At 40.8% G+C, this 18,972-nt stretch overlaps 1 protein-coding gene across 1 annotated transcript in view; it reads right to left on the bottom strand.

Annotated features, from left to right (window-relative positions):
* The window catches only part of LOC148353430 (rab3 GTPase-activating protein catalytic subunit-like), an 87,060-nt gene that overhangs the window by 66,740 nt on the left and 1,348 nt on the right, over positions 1-18,972 (bottom strand). The window contains exons 2-5 of the mRNA XM_088352410.1: positions 18,530-18,598; positions 7,372-7,445; positions 4,871-4,963; positions 926-1,098 (exon numbers count right to left, since the gene is read on the bottom strand). Of these exons, the coding sequence (XP_088208536.1) occupies positions 926-1,098; positions 4,871-4,963; positions 7,372-7,445; positions 18,530-18,598 (409 nt within the window). The remainder of the gene's footprint in view (positions 1-925; positions 1,099-4,870; positions 4,964-7,371; positions 7,446-18,529; positions 18,599-18,972) is intronic.

The following is an 18,972-nucleotide window of genomic DNA, read 5'->3' on the forward strand; positions in this document are numbered from 1 at the left end:
AATTTTGCATTGTTGTTACCTGTGTTATCGCTTATCAGTTAATATATGCATGTACCTTTATCATGTATCGAACAACCACCGAGAGTTTACAATGTATAATCCAATATGTACGGATAAAAATTAACGCAGAGGGGGACTAGTACATGGGTTGAAATGTTTAAGTCAACTGTTTGGAGTGTTTTAAACCAGTGTTTTTGAAAGCAAAAAAATTGTCAATAGAAGTTAAATTAAATGCAACAGTCTGATGCGCCGGCATTTTAATGTTACAATTCGGGTCATTCTTTCCGTGTATTAGTAGCTATGAGTTAATGTACTTTACCACTACTCTGTATTAATTTTTGGATTTTAATTTCCATTCGGTGTGGGAGATAAACTCCCAAAGGGGGGATTGTTGTGGATAGTCTGGAGTCAGCTTGCAAAAGGAACGCATTAGGATAGTAAATAGGGAAAATCCAACTTGTTTACCCCGAGTGCAAATGTTGGCGAATATCATTATTAATGATAGCCTTGGACGAAAGACTGGCGTTCGTCCTCCCAAGGGGGACAGGCGAAAACTAATACTGATGTTGTATTAGGATATAAAAAGCCACCCGTCTCTGAAGACGGTGAGAGACTCCGAGATTACTGTGGATAAGGTTCAATAAACAAACTCTCCCTCTGACGTCACTACTCCGTTGCACCTTGTTTTTCAAGTATTATTAGTATATTGTGGGGCAAATTGATCGGGCTGTTTCCGCAATACTACACCAGGGTATATCATGACGTTCAACCCTTCAGAGATTCAAACCCTTGTACTACCAGCTGATATCATAAGCTATAGGTCCATCTATTTGTTCATTTGACTGTGCCTCACCAAATATAATACTGTAAACATGTCACTGAAAGTGTCCAAATACTTTTTGCAGTGTTAAAATAAAGAACTTACCTGTAGAATACCATTTAGTACATGTGTGCCTAGCGGCCACTCATCATTATATCGATGTCTTTGAATGTGCCTTCGAGCATTTTGCACCATACTGGAAACGGAGAGTTTAGACATTGGCACTGGTGTTGTGGGCTCGGTTATTTTTGATAGAGCAGAACTGATGTCTCCAAAATCTGTAAATAAACAAAGCTTACAGTCAAATTTGACATGTGCCACAACAGATTTACAGTACAATATTTGGTTTTAGATGTTTCCAAAAGCCTTGTGATGGGCATGTGTGCACATTTTTATGTAACAACCACCTGTAATGGTAGGAACTCATATTGAACTCATCACTGGACTGATACAGGGGTCTTAAACTAGCTATTCACGGGCCATTTCGGCCTGCAAGATGAGAGTTTGGGGCCCTGAACCCCGAATATTTTGGAATTGAAAAGGAGTGAATCGGAAAAAAAATGTAGGAGACACATTATGAAAAATTTTAACCATTCTGGAAAACTGTGAATCTTGGAAACAAAACATCAAAAGAACATGCTGAATTTAATCGAATTTAAATTGAGTGAATCAGAAGGTAAAATGTGGAAGATACGGTGCGTCTAAAATTCAGAGAATAATGTAGAATATGATTAATGATAAAGACAGTAAGTACTTTTCAGTATTGAAGGTAGGGCTTGGGGCCACGGCTAAGAGCCCACGCTGGGTTCGACCTCATGGTATCCCGGTTAAGTGAAAAAATAAGGGGTGTATTTCACCAGCGGACACGCACAATGTAGATCTCATTCATTTATTTATGCACGTCACTAATTAAATGGCGAGGCATTTGGCTAAGGAAGGGAGTCATAGTTACTCGTGCTATTTACCTGCGCACATTGAATTTCTTCACTTTGACATTCAGATAACTGGGGAGAAATCACATCAACTTCCGCCCGCGATGCTTTGTATTATTTTAACAGTAGGATTCTCTGGTTCTATGCCCGCTTCTTAGGGGCAGGCATTAACGTGGAGCACAGACAGGCACCGCAGCTGGGGAGATCCGCAGGAAGAGCCTGACGCGCATCCAAAATCACTGCCAGCACCCTTGCAACCATCGGCCTCACAAAAAAAAAAAGAATAGGCTGCATACTATATTAATGGAGCAGCTTGTAGTCTGAAATTGATGGTAGTGAAATGTATGAAAAAAAAAAAACAGAAAATAACTCAAAAGTATTAAGAAGTATGAATAAAATATAATAGGACTGAAAAAGTATTAAAAGGGTAAGGAACAATACAAAGGGGCTCAAAAAAAAATTGAAATGAATGAAATAGTATGAAAGTATAAAAAAGTACTGAAATGCACTGTAACGTACTAAAAAAGAATAGAAGTGAAAAGTACTGGAAAGCTGCCCTGCGATTGGCTGGCAACCAGTTCAGGGTGTCCCCTGCCCACTGCCCGGAGATGGCTGGGATGGGCTCCAGCCCCCCCCGCGACCCTAATGAGGATAAGCGGTACGGCTGATGAGATGAGTACTGGAAAGCACGGGAATTGAGAGGGTGAACACGTTTGCAACATGAAAAATATTAATTGTGTTGGAGAATCACTGGAAAAGTTCAAATTGTCGGTTTGAATCCATCTGAGAATGAAAGTTGTTTAATTCAGCAGAATCTACAAAGGATTGGGGTAAGCCATCAATCATTTGGTAAGAGACAAGAAATAAAACAAGAATGGAAATGTGGAAGATTTTGTCATGCTGAATAATTTAAAGCGGCTTTGTACTGAATCCTAGATGTGAATCATACAAAAAAAAATGAAAGGATGTACAACATTTTGAAAACTCAGGAAAACGGGGAATCCTGGGAATGAAGATGAAAATGAAATGAAATGATCTGCATTTATATAGCGCTTTTCAAGTCAATGACTTCCCAAAGCGCTTTACATTGTGCTTCACATTTCCCAATAGCGGCCGTGATCTGTGCAGCCATGTAAGGCGCTAACCAGCTTATTGGGGGTATTGGGGGTTCAGTGTCTTACTCAAGGACACTTCGGCATGTAACACGGACAAGCCGGGATTCGAACTGGGATCCCTTAATCCTAAAACGATCGCTCTATCTCCTGAGCTACTGCCGCCCCTAACAATAATAGGTAAGATATGAACCGGCAAACATTTGGGAAATGAAATGGATAATAATGAAAACGATATACAGGGAGTGCAGAATTATTAGGCAAGTTGTATTTTGAGGATTAATTTTATTATTGAACAACAACCATGTTCTTAATTAACCCAAAAGTCTCATTAATATCAAAGCTGAATATTTTGGAAGTTGGAGTGGGGCTTTTTTAGTTTTAGCTCATTTAGGAGGATATCTGTGTGTGCAGGTGACTATTACTGTGCATAATTATTAGGCAACTTAACAAAAAACAAATGTATACCCATTTCAATTATTTATTTTCATCAGGAAAACCAATATAACAGCTCAACATTCACAAATATACATTTCTGACATTCAAAAACAAAACAAAAACAAATCAGTGACCAATATAGCCACCTTTCTTTGCAAGGACACTCAAAAGCCTGCCATCCATGGATTCTGTCAGTGCTTTGATCTGTTCACGATCAACATTGCGTGCAGCAGCAACCACAGCCTCCCAGACACTGTTCAGAGAGGTGTACTGTTTTCCCTCCTTGTAAATCTCACATTTGATGAGGGACCACAGGTTCTCTATGGGGTTCAGATCAGGTGAACAAGGAGGCCATGTCATTAGTTTTTCTTATTTTAGACCCTTTCTTGCCAGCCACGCTGTGGAGTACTTGGATGCGTGTGATGGAGCGTTGTCCTGCATGAAAATCATGTTTTTCTTGAAGGATGCGGACTTCTTCCTGTACCACTGCTTGAAGAAGGTGTCTTCCAGAAACTGGCAGTAGGACTGGGAGTTGAGCTTGAGTCCATCCTCAACTCGAAAAGGCCCCACAAGCTCATCTTTGATGATACCAGCCCATACCAGTACCCCACCTCCACCTTGCTGGCGTCTGAGGCGGACTGGAGCTCTCTGCCCTTTACCGATCCAGCCACGGGCCCATCCATCTGGCCCATCAAGACTCACTCTCATTTCATCAGTCCATAAAACCTTAGAAAAATCCGTCTTGAGATTTTTCTTGGCCCAGTCTTGACGTTTCAGCTTGTGTGTCTTGTTCAGTGGTGGTCGTTTTTCAGCCTTTCTTACCTTGGCCATGTCTCTGAGTATTGCACACCTTGTGCTTTTGGGCACTCCAGTGATGTTGCAGCTCTGAAATATGGCAAAACTGGTGGCAAGTGGCATCTTGGCAGCTGTACGCTTGACTTTTCTCAGTTCACGGGCAGTTATTTTGCGCCTTGGTTTTTCTACACGCTTCTTGCGACCCTGTTGACTATTTTGAATGTAACGCTTGATTGTTCGATGATCACGCTTCAGAAGCTTGGCAATTTTAAGAGTGCTGCATCCCTCTGCAAGATATCTCACTATTTTTGACTTTTCAGAGCCTGTCAAGTCCCTCTTCTGACCCATTTTGCCAAAGGAAAGGAAGTTGCCTAATAATTATGCACACCTGATATAGGGTGTTGATGTCATTAGACCACACCCCTTCTCATTACAGAGATGCACATCACCTGATATGCTTAATTGGTAGTAGGCTTTCGAGCCTATACAGCTTGGAGTAAGACAACATGCATAAAGAGGATGATGTGGTCAAAATACTCATTTGCCTAATAATTCTGCACTCCCTGTAATTGTGTCGCGCAGTCATAAAAAAATCAATCTTAATGGAATTAAGTTTTGCCTTCACACTAAGGACCCAAAAGAGTGTTTAGTAAAGAGATGATAACAATGAGTGAGGGAAATGCAATCTTGGGAATGAAGGAGTTCATAAATAAATAAATTATTTTAAAAAAGAGCATAGCCAAGACAGTCAGGATTAAAGCTGATAACACTACCTGGGCTTTCTTCCGCAGATGATTTGATTCCAAGAATCTCTTCTGTTGTCTCTTTTCTTCTTCGTAGCTTGAATAGATCTGATAGTAAATCACCTACAGAACAAGATGGTAAAATATACTTATCAAATTCTAAATACGTATACATACATATACATATACTGTGTATATCAGGGATCGGCAACCTATGACAACCGTGCCAACAGTGAAACGCGAGGGGTTAAGCAGTGGCACATGAGTGCAGGGCAAAATAATAATGATTATTTTTTTAAATGCGCATTTTTATCTGAAATTTAGACGTTTTCAGTTGCGTGACGTGTTGTTTAGAGGCTTTACGGTGGTGCCCCTCCTCCTCTGCTCCATGTGTGAGTGTGTGTCTGCGCGGTGCCTGCAGAAGGGGGAAAGAACAGTTTGAAACCAAGCCACAGAAACATAGGCGCGCAATAAATGAATGAATGAATCACAACAGCTCCGCCAGCGAAAAAATCTCGTTCATTCTAGTCAGCGTGGTCAGATGACCTGGGCTTTGTGCATTAAGCCTCAAGAGCATTGTACTTCACACATCAAGTGTTAAACGTCATTACCAGACGAAACATGAACATGAACTCAAGGATGAGTCTATCAAGGCGGAGACATTGAAACCCGCTGTGTCCAGGTACGGCCAACAAACACAGAACCTGAAAACCGTTGTCACTGCTAAAAACATCACTACTGAAGCAAACTATCACATTGCTCACTGCAAAGCACGGAAAAACATTTATCTGTGTGTGCGTGTGTGTGTTTCAAATTCGGATATTTTCTACAATAAGATTAAATTGATGAATGGTATGGTAGCTGTCCATATCACTTGTTTTTTGATCGTAGTTCATTGTTGATGAAGAAGGCTTTTCCACATGTTGCTAACATTCCTTTTTTAGTTAATTGATGAACAAGAAGAGTGGAAAATAAATTAGTCAGTTATACAATTTCAATGTTTATCCATGTTGTACATTTGGACTGGTCTTAAATGACAGATCTGTTGGATATAAAAACAATGTTATGCAAATTGTTAATCTTGGTGTTCTGTCATGCACTTTTCAGACAAATTTCAACATGTTACCTATTGTTCTCTTTTATAGATGTTCATTATGTTTGTGTACTGTTACCCAATGCTGAATCTATTCCACCCTAGTCATTCTGGAAGAGGGATTACCACCTGTGAGGACCCTGAAGGTTTCTTTTTTCCTCACGCTGAGGTTTTGAATTTTTCCTTGCCCGCATGTTGGTTTAATATCAACAAATTGTTATTGTAATACCTTACAGTCCTTTGAAACATTTTTGTGATTAAGGGCTATACAAATAAAAGTGACTTGACTCGACGTGACGTGTGGCACAATGATTAAAAGACGCACGCCTTGGTTTACTGATGAAACTAGAACCCTTAAACAAGAATGAAGGAAATTGGAAAGAAAATGGCTACCAAGCTTAAGTTTTCCATCAAACCTGGTGTGACAGCTTGTTAAAGTATAAAGCGGCCCTTGCCTCTGCAAAATCGGCCTACCTTTCGAAGGTGATTGCGTCTCAAAAGAACAATCCCAAAGCCCTTTTTGACACTGTAGCATCGAAATAATGTCCGCCCGGACGCCCGGGGCGTGCATCTTTTCCGTCGGGTGTACAACTTACAAAACATTTCTGCCCGGGTGGCCGACAACTTTTTCAAGGTAAAAAAATTAAAAAAAATAAGCAAATAGAGTATTTTTCAAATCAAACGTTTGCTTTATTCCGATATCGAAATATTCATTCGATTTGGAAATTTCGGAATTTCGGTTCGTTTGCCATTTTGCATACTCGGCAGCCAATCAGAAGGCTGCATTAAATAACTGCTTCCGGACTTTCCCTAGCATTATAAAGTCGTGTGCATTTGCATATCATTTTCCAAAGTAGACGCAGAGAACACACGAAAAATGGATAAGTGGTTAGGAATCAAGCCAAAACCTCAGCCCCAGAAGAAATATTCGAAAGAAGCGAACAAATTTTAGGACGCTACAAAACGTAAATGTACATTAAAAGCATCGTGGAAAGAGGAGTTCACGTGGCTTGTAGCAGACGACGCAACGCAAACATTGCATGAATGAAGATGAGTAAATACAGGTACATACTGATGGCAGATGGAAAACAGCGATGTCATATACATGCAATAAATGTTATAAGTAGATTTATAATCAACTTAATTTTTAAGTGTTGTTCTGTTATATATTCTGATTATCAATCTTTAATACTTTGCAACAATATTTTTTGTTTTTTTTTTTGCATTAGTTGTCTTATTGTGTTTCTAGTTGGCAAAAATAGGGCAGGCAACATTATGGCTGGGCAGGCGACTTTTCAGGGTTGTCTGCCCTGGTGTCCGGTAACTTTTTGTCATGAGTTTCAGACACCGCATGCATGCATCCATCCATCCATATAGATGATATGTATGTATGTACGTATGTATGTATGTAGTCAACTGGTAAAAAATGCTTTATTACTTAGTAAACATTGAGGATGGTCAGTTGTCTTGATCCGAAGTGACCAATGAGGAGCATGGACAGGGTCAAGGTCACTGAAAAAAAGCAACAATCCACATTTTTTTGTTTGCATATGTAAATAATACAATTATGTTGGTGCAACTCAACAAAAATTGAATATCAATGTCATATAAATATCACCCCACACTATTTGACCATTTGTCCAACAGAACTACATGTGCTTTGACGACTCCAATTTTTGTTCTTTTTTTCTTTGGATGGAGATATTTATCTCTAAAATAGTTCAGTTAAATGGGAATAAGAGTCGCAAAGTGGCAGTGTTTTGTTGAGACAAAAGCATTGACACCTTAGACGAGGGGTCTCCAACATGAGGCCCGGGGGTCAATGTAGGCCCCCATGATGAAAATTTAAGTCCCTTGTCTTAATATCAAAGTTAAAAGGAAAGTGTGAATTGTTTTCCCACTAGATGTCGCTGTATTATCATGACACCGAAACAGGTGCACAACGGAAGAAGATACTTGGACTCAAAGTAACCAAATGCACCTTATTATTTTTGAAAAGACGAAAATGGGAAAAAAAAGACAAAATACATTTTAAAAAACAAAAAAAGAACCAAACAAGAGAAAAATGCAACAAGAAATTGGACAAAAAAACTAAAAAAATTAAAATGAAAATACGAAAAAAGGAAAAGAAAAAGGGACACAGGATAAAAAAGAGAAAAAGAAAAAAGAAAAGACAAAAAAAACTGCAATTATTTTTAGTTTTTTTCTATTTCTTTTTTCTCTGGACTTCCTTTTTTTTCTTTCCTTTTTTATTATTTTGCACAATTTTTCACTTTCTATTCTATTTGGCCCAACCTCAACCAGATCCTAACTTCAGGAACCCCAACTCAGTTGAGTTTGAGATAGCGCCTTAGACACTGCAAATAACAGCATATAACATATATATATATATATATATATATATATATATATATATATATATACACTGGACTGTCTCAGAAAATTAGAATATTGTGATAAAGTTCTTTATTTTCTGTAATGCAATTAAAAAAACAAAAATGTCATACATTCTGGATTCATTACACATCAACTGAACTATTTCAAGCCTTTTATTATTTGAATATTGCTGATTTTGACTTACAGCTGAAAAAAACTCAAAAATCCTATCTCAAAATATTAGAATACTTCCTCAGACCAAGTAAAAAAATAATTTTATAACAGCAAAACTAAATCAAACATTTGAAAATGTCCATTGATGCACTCAGTACTTGGTTGGGAATCCTTTTGCACGGATTACTGCATCAATCCGGCGTGGCATGGAGGCAATCAGCCTGTGGCATTGCTGAGGTGTGATTGATGCTCAGGATGCTTCGATAGCGGCCTTCAGCTCATTTGCATTTGTAGGTCTGGTGTCTTTCATCTTCTTCTTAACTATACCCCACAAATTCTCAATGGGGTTCAGGTCAGGGGAATTAGCAGGCCAATCAAGGACAGTGATGCCATGGTCAGTGCACCAGTGACTGGTGGTTTTGGCACTGTGGGCAGGTGCCAGATCATGCTGGAAAATGAAATCCTCATCTCCATAGAGCTTTTCAGCAGATGGAAGCATGTAGTGCTCTAAAATCTCTTGGTACACAGTTGCATTTACTCTGGACTTGATGAAACACAGTGGACCAACACCAGCAGCTGACATGGCTCCCCAAACCATTGCTGACTGTGGGAATTTCACACTGGATTTCAAGGAACTTGGATTTTGCTCCTCTCCAGCCTTTCTCCAGACTCTGGCGCCTTGACTTCCAAATGAAATGCAAAACTTGCTTTCGTCTGAAAAGAGGACTTTGGACCACTCTGCAACTGTCCAGTGCTTCTTCTCCATAGCCCAAGTCAGACGCTTCTTCCGTTGTCTTGAGTTCAGAAGTGGCTTGACCATGGGAATACGGCTATTGTAGCCCATTTCCCGGACACGTCTGTGAACTGTGGCTTTTGATACCTGGACTCCAGCTTCAGCCCACTGTCTTTGAACCTCCCCCAAATTCTGGAAGCGGCTCTTCTTCACAATTTTGTTAAGGCTGCGGTCATCTCTCTTGGTTGTGCAGCGTTTCCGGCCACATTTTTCCCTTCCAACAGACTTTTTGTGGATATGCTTTGAAACTGCACTCTGTGAACAGCCTGCTCTTTGAGAAATGTCTTTTTGTGTCTTACCCTCCTGATGGAGGGTATCAATGATGGTCCTCTGGACAGCAGACGGATCAGCAGTCTTCCCCATACTTGTGATTTAGTTTACTGAACCAAGCTGAGTGTTTTTAAGGCTCAGGAAACCCTCGCAAGGTGTTTCGAGTTAATTAAATGATTCAGGTGATATTAGTTGAATAGCCTACTTGTATACTTTTTCATGATATTCTAATATTTTGAGATAGGATTTTTGAGTTTTCTTAAGCTGTAAGCCAAATTCAGCAATATTCAAATAATAAAAGGCTTGAAATAGTTCAGTTGATGTGTAATGAATCCAGAATGTATGACATTTTTGTTTTTTTTAATTGCATTACAGAAAATAAAGAACTTTATCACAATATTCTAATTTTCTGAGACAGTCCAGTATATATATATATACATACATACATACATACATACATATATATATATATATATATATATATATATATATATATATATATATATATATATATATATATATATATATAAATAAATATTTACACAGTTGTATGCAAAAGTTTGGGCACCCCTGATCATTTTCAAAATTTTCCTTTATAAATCATTGTTTCTTCAGATAGGCCATTTCAGTTAAATATAGTGGAACCTCGGTTTTCGAACGCCTCTCAGTTCGAACAAATCGGTTCTCGACCCAAAATTTCGAGAAATTCTTGCTTCACTTTTCTTCAAAAAAAATCGGAGTTCGAACGCCGGTACGCTAGGGGGCGATGCTGAGCGGCGTACAGGTGTAGATTGCCCCCACCTCTCGTGCAGAACTGTTGTCACGTGACCGCGCACTTCTTTTTGCTTTCGTTTTTAATATCGGTGAATGGAGTGTTTTAACCCCTAATTATGCCTCAGAAGAAGGTTGGTGCAAGCAGCAAAGTTGCTACAGGTGAAAAAAGAAGAGTAGTGCGTACAACTATTGCATTTAAGAAAGAAATAATAGCAAAATGTGAAGAAGATGTGCGAGTTTCCCTTCTTTCGAGGGAATAGAGCATGGCTTCTGCAGACCACCAAAAAGGTAAGAAATCCTATTCATGAATCTTTTCTTCATCCTTTAACCGCTCACCACTTGTTGTGGAGACCCCGGTGCTAAATGACGTGTAAACGACCTGATTTTGTTATTTTTACACGTTTATGTTCTGTACGAAAGATTACGCTAACGCGAACGTACGATTAGCCTGGGTTAGCTTCATGTTTTCGGTCATGGTAAACATTTAGGGTGTTGGAACGGATTCAAACGATTTTACATTACTTTTAATGGGAAAAACGATTTTCGGTGATCGACCAAATCGGTTTTCGAACAGGGTACTGGAACGGATTATGGTCGAGAACCGAGGTTCCACTGTATATCAAATAGCAGACAAACAAAGTGATATCTGAGAAGTGAAATTAAGTCTTTGGGATTTACAGAAAATGTGCAATAAATGCTGAAACGAAAGTAGGCAGGTGCATAAATTTGGGCACCCCAACAGAAAAATTACATCAATATTAAGAAGATCCTCCTTTTGCAGAGATAACAGCCTCTAAACGCTTCCTATAGCTTCCAATGAGGGTCTGGATTCTGGTTGAAGGTATTTTTGACCATTCTTCTTTACAAATATCTCCACTTCAGTCAGGTTTGATGGTTTCCGAGCATGGGCAGCCTGCTTTAAATCACACCACAGATTTCCAATAATATTCAGGTCTGGGGACTGAGATGGCCATTCCAGTACATTGTACTTGCTCCTCTGCATAAATGCCTGAGTAGAAATTGAGCGGTGTTTGGGGTCGCTGTCTTGTTGAAGTATCCAGCTGTGGCGCAACTTCCGGTTTGTCACCGATTCTAGAAGAGGGGTGGGCAAAATGTTTGACTCGAGGGCCACAATGAGTTCTAAAATTTGACAGAGGGGCCGAGCCAAGAACAGATGGATTGAGTGTTGTATAAATGTCATACAGGATTTGACCTATTAATGATTAATTCAATTACATTTCAGTTGAATAAACACAGCAAGAAAACTCACCATCAGTTTCAGTGGGAACAGTGTTGTTGATCTCCCTGTTTTGTCAGAGCATCAAAGTCTGGAGTAAGTTTTGTTGTGGCGTTTCTCAGGGTATATCTGAGGTGTTGGTCAGTTATCCTGGATCTGTGACGGGCTTTGTTCATGTTCATAACACTGAATGTCTGCTCACATACATAGGTCGAGCCAAACAAGGCCAGCATCTTGTGTGCCGTCCTCCATCGTTTGGAAAGGTGGCTTCGTTCAGTGAAGCATAAAAGTCGTTAAGTTTAAGAGTGTTGAACTTTTCCTTCAAGGTGGCGTCAGACTGAAGATTGATCAGTTCCAATTGCACCTCATGTGGTACTGTTTCAGGGTCTTGTGAGAAGGGACAAGACACGAGCTGAAGTGACTCATCAATGTTTTCAAAATCAGAAAAGCGGCGACTGAATTCTCTGTGCAGGTCATCCAGTGATTTGCTGTATTTCTGGATTTCTCATTGAACTCTAAAAATGTGCCGATCTCTTTCAGGTTCCAAATAGGTTGAAACACTTTGGCGGGCCGGATTAAAAGGACCAACGGGCCGTATATAGCCCGCGGGCCGTAGTTTGGCCATGTCTGTTCTAGAACATTGTTCGCAAGAATCTGCTGATACTGACTGGAATCCAAGCGACCTTCAACTTTTACAAGATTGCTAGTACCTGCACTGACCACACAGCCCCAGAGCATGATGGAACCCCCACCAAATTTTACTGTGGGTAGCAAGTGTTTGTTCTTCTTCCGCCATGAGGTAGAACCTTATTCCAAAATGAAGCTGACTTGTCCAAATGTGCTTTAGCCTACCTCAAGCGACTCTGTTTGTGGCATTTGCGCAGAACAGGCTTCTGTCGCATTACTCTCCCATACAGAATCTCTTTGAGCAAGTGGGCTGAATAGTTGAACGATGCGCAGTGACACTATCTGCAGCAAGATCATGTTGTAGGTCTTTGGAGCTGGTCTGTGGTTTGAGTTTGATTGTTCTCACCATCCTTCGCCTCTGCTTATCTGAGACTTTTCTTGGACTGCCACCCCGGGCCTTAACCAGAACTGTGCCTGTGGGATTTCATTTCCCCACTATGTTCCTCACAGTGGACACTGACAGCTGAAATCTCTCAGCTAGCCTTTTGTATCCTTCCCCTAAACCATGATGTTGAACAATCTTTTTTTCCGGTCATTTGACAGTTGTTCTTGCCACTCTTCAGAAGATGCAAAGAGGAGAACAACTTGCAAATGGCCACCCTTTCTCATGATTGGCCTCACATGTGTATGTAGGTCAAGTTTCAATGAGCTTATCAAACAAATTTTGCGTTTCAATAATCAGTGCTAAAGTTATCTATCTATCTATCTACCTTGGTCATATCCCTCAAGAGAGGTGACCGACAGCAAGACAACACATAAAATAACAAAGAAAATAAAAGGGAAAAAAATAGCAAAAAAACACACACAAACATTTTTGGACCATGGCCAACCCAATTGCCCAAACACCCAAACAAGTTAGGCACCTTTGCACCTAAGTTGGTCATGCTTTCGTCCCTCCAGATGAAACGGGACACCAGAAAGCGGCCATGTCACTCGGGTCAGGGTGACATAACACACTATTTTGTTCAACAGCAGGGCCCGACAGCTTTCACTGGTTTACCCCTGCCGCATCATACGGGTGCCCAGCCCATCCCACTATCCTTTCACAACACCTCTCCACTCCTTTCTATCACCAACAAGAGCTCTAGCTTCCATTATATTTTAGACCCCTTTCCTGCAGTGCACTCATAACACCACTCATCCACGTCAATCGCGGCCTTCCTCTTGGTCTCCTTCCATTGACTTCTGCTCTGTAGATCCTCTTCAACATTCGCTCCTCATCCATCCTTTCCATGTGTCCAAACCAACCGATTACTCTCTTATCAACACGCTTGCTCAGTTCCACGACTACTCCAGTTCTGTCTCTCACAATTTCATTTCTCAATCTATCAAATCTTTTCACTCCTAACATAGTCCTCAAACACTTCATCTCAAAAACATTCAATTTCCTTCTTAAATCTGCGTTCAGGCTCCAAGTCTCTGCACCATACAACACAGTCGGCACAATCACACTCTCATACAGTCCCCTCTTAACATCCATACTCATAGTCAGTATGTTCAGTTCATCACTCTCCTCAGAGCACCCAAAACCTTGCTTCCTTGATTCACTCTGTGCAATACCTCGCACTCCATTCCACCAACTGCAGCCACATCACAACCAAAGTACCAAAAGCTTTCAACTTCTTCCAGCACCTGTCCATGCAACCTGATTTCTAACGTCATGCCCACTCCATCACATGGACACTTCATCACCTTACTCTTCCCAACATTGACATATAACTTACGCCTATCACACTCTTCCAAACTCTGTTACCAACCTTCTCAATGTTTCCTCAGAATCAGCCACAAGCGCTGTGTCATCTGCAAACAACAACTGACTTACCTGCCACACTGTTGTCCATCATCTCTACACCTTTGCCAAATACTCTTGCGTTCACCTCTCTCACCACACCATCCATGTACACATTAAACAGCCATGGTGACATCACAAACCCCTGTCTCACACCAGTCAACACAGGGAACCACTCACTTGTCTCACTCCCTTCTCTTACACATGCTCTGCTGTTCATATAAAAACTCTTAAATGCTTCCAACAATTTTCCACCCACTCCATACATCACCATCACTTGCCACAACGCCTCTCTATCAACTCTGTCATACGCCATTTCCAAGTCTATGAAAGCCAAATAAACATCCCTACCTTTTGCAAAATATCGTACTGCAAACACCTGATCCACACATTCTCTTCCTTTCCTGAAACCACTCTGCTCTTCCATCACCACCTCATTCGTTCTTTCTCTCACTCTTCAAGACTCTTCCATACAGCACACACAACAAACTGTAACCTCTCGAATTGCTACATTCATACTTATCACCTTTACCCTTATACAATGGCACCAAACATGCACTACACCAATCAACAGGAACCACACCACTTAAAAAGCATACATTCAACAAGCGTACTAACCAGTCAATCATTGCTGTGCCACCTTTTTTCAGGCATTCAGCAGTACAACCATCCAACCCAGGTGCCTTCCCCCCTTTCATTTCTTGCACTGCCTCTTGCACCTCCCATGTTTCCACAAGCTTCACATTTAAACCACCCAACACGGGCATTCTCTCTGTACCATCGATCACCTCGACTCTCACTTCTCTCCCATCCTCCACATTTAGCAACTCTTCAAAATACTCTACCCATCACGTCCTGACTGCACTAACGCTAACCAGCAATCTACCATCCTTATCTTTTTCTTTCTCTTCCTTTCCAGACTCACTGTTTCTTACTCTTTTCACTTCTTTCCAGAACACTTTTCTCCTTTCCTCAAAGTTCACTCCTATCTTCCGACACCATTCATCATTTGCTTTCCTTTTCGCTGCTTCCACCGCCGCTTTTACCAACCTTTTCTTCACTTTATATCTTTCATACGCATCGCCACTCTTATCTTGCAGCCACTCCTCAAAGGCACATCTCTTTTCTGTCACAGCCTCTGATACCTCAACATTCCACCATTCACTTCCTTTCCTAATACCTTGACCAACTTTTCTCATTCCACACACTTCTTTTGCACTCCTCAACACTGCCCCTTTAAACCACTTCCATTCAATTTCCACAATCTCCATTTCTCTTCTACTAATCCGTTCATACTCTTCCCTTAAATTTCTCTTTAAACTCTTTCCTTTTCAGCCTTATTCAACTTTTACATTTTCACCTCTTCCCTCACACTCTTCTTATAACTAGCCCTCCACGGTCCATCTATTCTCAGTTTTCCTTCCAAATAAAAATGATCAGACATACCACTCGTTTCACCTCTGTAAACATGCACATCCAACAATCTACTTAACATCCCTTTCTTAACCACTACATAATCCATGAGTGCTCTGTCCACCATCTTGCCACTATCCACTCTGACAAAGGTATACTTAAACAAGTCCTCTTTTTAAACAATGTATTTCCAATCACCAACTCATTTTCCACACATAACTCAATCAATTTCTTCCCACTCTCATTTCTTCCTGGTACTCCATATCTACCAATCACATTTTCAACCGTTTCATCACCCACTCTAGCATTCAGGTCACTTAGTATAACCACTTTCCATCCTTCTTTCGCACTTGCCACACATTCGGACAAGTCCTTCCAGAACTCCTCTCTCTCCTCAGTGCTTCTTTCTGAACCAGGTCCATATGCCCTTATAAACATCCATACTTCTACACCCCACTTCAACCTCACCCACATCAATCTGGAAGCTATCTCTTTCCACTCCACCAGTTTTTCATTTGCTTTCTCACTCACAAGCACAGCCACTCCTTCTCTAGCATGTCCACCCGTAACTCCAGACCTTCTACCATACATACCTGCAAGCTGTAATTCACCCTTTCCTTTCATCTTTGTTTCACTCAAGGCTAACACATCAAGCTTCCTTTTAGTCATCATCCTTCCGATCTCCTCTTTCTTCCACTCAGTCGCTTTACTTCCACATCCTCTTACATGTAGTGACCCTATAACTAGGGTTTGCGAGACCTTTTGGTCTCCCGCCCCCCTTTCTTTGCCTTGCTGTCTCTTAGGGAGTAGAGATAGAGAGGAGAGGATCCCCAGTCCCCTCGCTCCCTCCACTTTAGTCGCCTCTTACGACACACAGCGGACCTCGGTGGGAGAATTCTCTTACCTCTCACAAGGAGAGGGCCCCTCACCACAGAGAAGGTATACAAATCAATAAAACAACAAGGGTGCCCAAATTTACGAACCTGCCTATTTTGGTTTAGGTAATCATTGCACACTTCCTCTAAATCCTACTAATTTCATTTCACTTCTCAGATATCACTGTGTTTGTCTGCTATACTGGACTGTCTCAGAAAATTAGAATATTGTGATAAAGTTCTTTATTTTCTGTAATGCAATTAAAAAAACAAAAATGTCATACATTCTGGATTCATTACACATCAACTGAACTATTTCAAGCCTTTTATTATTTGAATATTGCTGATTTTGGCTTACAGCTGAAAAAAACTCAAAAATCCTATCTCAAAATATTAGAATACTTCCTCAGACCAAGTAAAAAAATAATTTTATAACAGCAAAACTAAATCAAACATTTGAAAAAGTCCATTGATGCACTCAGTACTTGGTTGGGAATCCTTTTGCACGGATTACTGCATCAATCCGGCGTGGCATGGAGGCAATCAGCCTGTGGCATTGCTGAGGTGTTATTGATGCCCAGGATGCTTCGATAGCGGCCTTCAGCTCATTTGCATTTGTAGGTCTGGTGTCTTTCATCTTCTTCTTAACGATACCCCACAAATTCTCAATGGGGTTCAGGTCAGGCGAATTAGCAGGCCAATCAAGGACAGTGATGCCATGGTCAGTGCACCAGTTACTGGTGGTTTTGGCACTGTGGGCAGGTGCCAGATCATGCTGGAAAATGAAATCCTCATCTCCATAGAGCTTTTCAGCAGATGGAAGCATGTAGTGCTCTAAAATCTCTTGGTACACAGTTGCATTTACTCTGGACTTGATGAAACACAGTGGACCAACACCAGCAGCTGACATGGCTCCCCAAACCATTGCTGACTGTGGGAACTTCACACTGGATTTCAAGCAACTTGGATTTTGCTCCTCTCCAGCCTTTCTCCAGACTCTGGCGCCTTGACTTCCAAATGAAATGCAAAACTTGCTTTCGTCTGAAAAGAGGACTTTGGACCACTCTGCAACTGTCCAGTGCTTCTTCTCCATAGCCCAAGTCAGACGCTTCTTCCGTTGTCTTGAGTTCAGAAGTGGCTTGACCATGGGAATACGGCTATTGTAGCCCATTTCCCGGACACGTCTGTGAACTGTGGCTTTTGATACCTGGACTCCAGCTTCAGCCCACTGTCTTTGAAGCTCCCCCAAATTCTGGAAGCGGCTCTTCGTCACAATTTTGTTAAGGCTGCGGTCATCTCTCTTGGTTGTGCAGCGTTTCCGGCCACATTTTTCCCTTCCAACAGACTTTTTGTGGATATGCTTTGAAACTGCACTCTGTGAACAGCCTGCTCTTTGAGAATTTTCCTTTTGTGTCTTACCCTCCTGATGGAGGGTATCAATGATGGTCCTCTGGACAGCAGTCTTTCCCATACTTGTGATTTAGTTTACTGAACCAAGCTGAGTGTTTTTAAGGCTCAGGAAACCCTCGCAAGGTGTTTCGAGTTAATTAGATGATTCAGGTGATTAGTTGAATAGCCTACTTGTATACTTTTTCATGATATTCTAATATTTTGAGATAGGATTTTTGAGTTTTCTTAAGCTGTAAGCCAAATCCAGCAATATTAAAATAATAAAAGGCTTGAAATAGTTCAGTTGATGTGTAATGAATCCAGAATGTATGACATTTTTGTTTTTTTAATTGCATTACAGAAAATAAAGAACTTTATCACAATATTCTAATTTTCTGAGACAGTCCAGTATGATATATTTGACTGATATTGCTGATCCAAACAACCAATGATTTATAAAGGGAAATCTTGAAAATGATCAGTGGTGTCCAAAAATTTTGCACACGACTGTATATATATATGTAATACATACATAGTGACCTGCAAAAGTAGTGGACCCCCCGCACCCCACACACACAAACACACACGCATCACACAACTTTGTGTCAAATTGTCACAATTCAGGCTTCAAACTTAAAGCTAAAGATCTGAAAAAAAATTTAAGCCATTACCTGATGTTGTGCAAACCTGTTAGCCAGCGCACAGTGACAAGCATTGCCAAGATTTGATTCAAAGTATTGCCCAAGGAGCAGCCCAGTAAAGCCATAACAAGACAAAAATATCCATACAATGTATGACACCTTTGAGGGTTGTTCCTACCTGTAGATATCATTGTCCAAAACTGTGCCCTCCGTCAAATCAGGCCAAGTAGTTGACAGATGAAGTTCACTTTAAAAGAAAAAAAAACATGTTTTATTTCAGAATGCACAGTGTTTTGTTCTCAAGTTTTATGGTCTCGAACATGGGGACCTTTTGCTTGTTAGGCGAGTGTGTTAACGACTGCAGTACGGAAACACATATCCCGATTTACTTTCCGCAATTTTTAAAACTTTGCAACACACAGCAAATGCTATTAATGGAGCAGGTTGTGAAGGGCTGTATGTGTGTGTATATGTGTGTTTGCGTGCACTGGTGTTGGGTTGGCATGACTGCCTGTGTGCACAACTGTGATTGACTGACTCTATACACCAGCCTAACAGCGGGGCGGGCGCACAACTATGTGGCCAACACCACTGCTTTAGTAGAGCGTACAGCTTTAACCA

This window comes from Urocampus carinirostris, chromosome 14 (genome assembly GCF_059441175.1).
Source record: "Urocampus carinirostris isolate Australia breed hairy pipefish chromosome 14, RoL_Ucar_1.0, whole genome shotgun sequence".
Lineage (NCBI taxonomy): Eukaryota > Metazoa > Chordata > Actinopteri > Syngnathiformes > Syngnathidae > Urocampus > Urocampus carinirostris.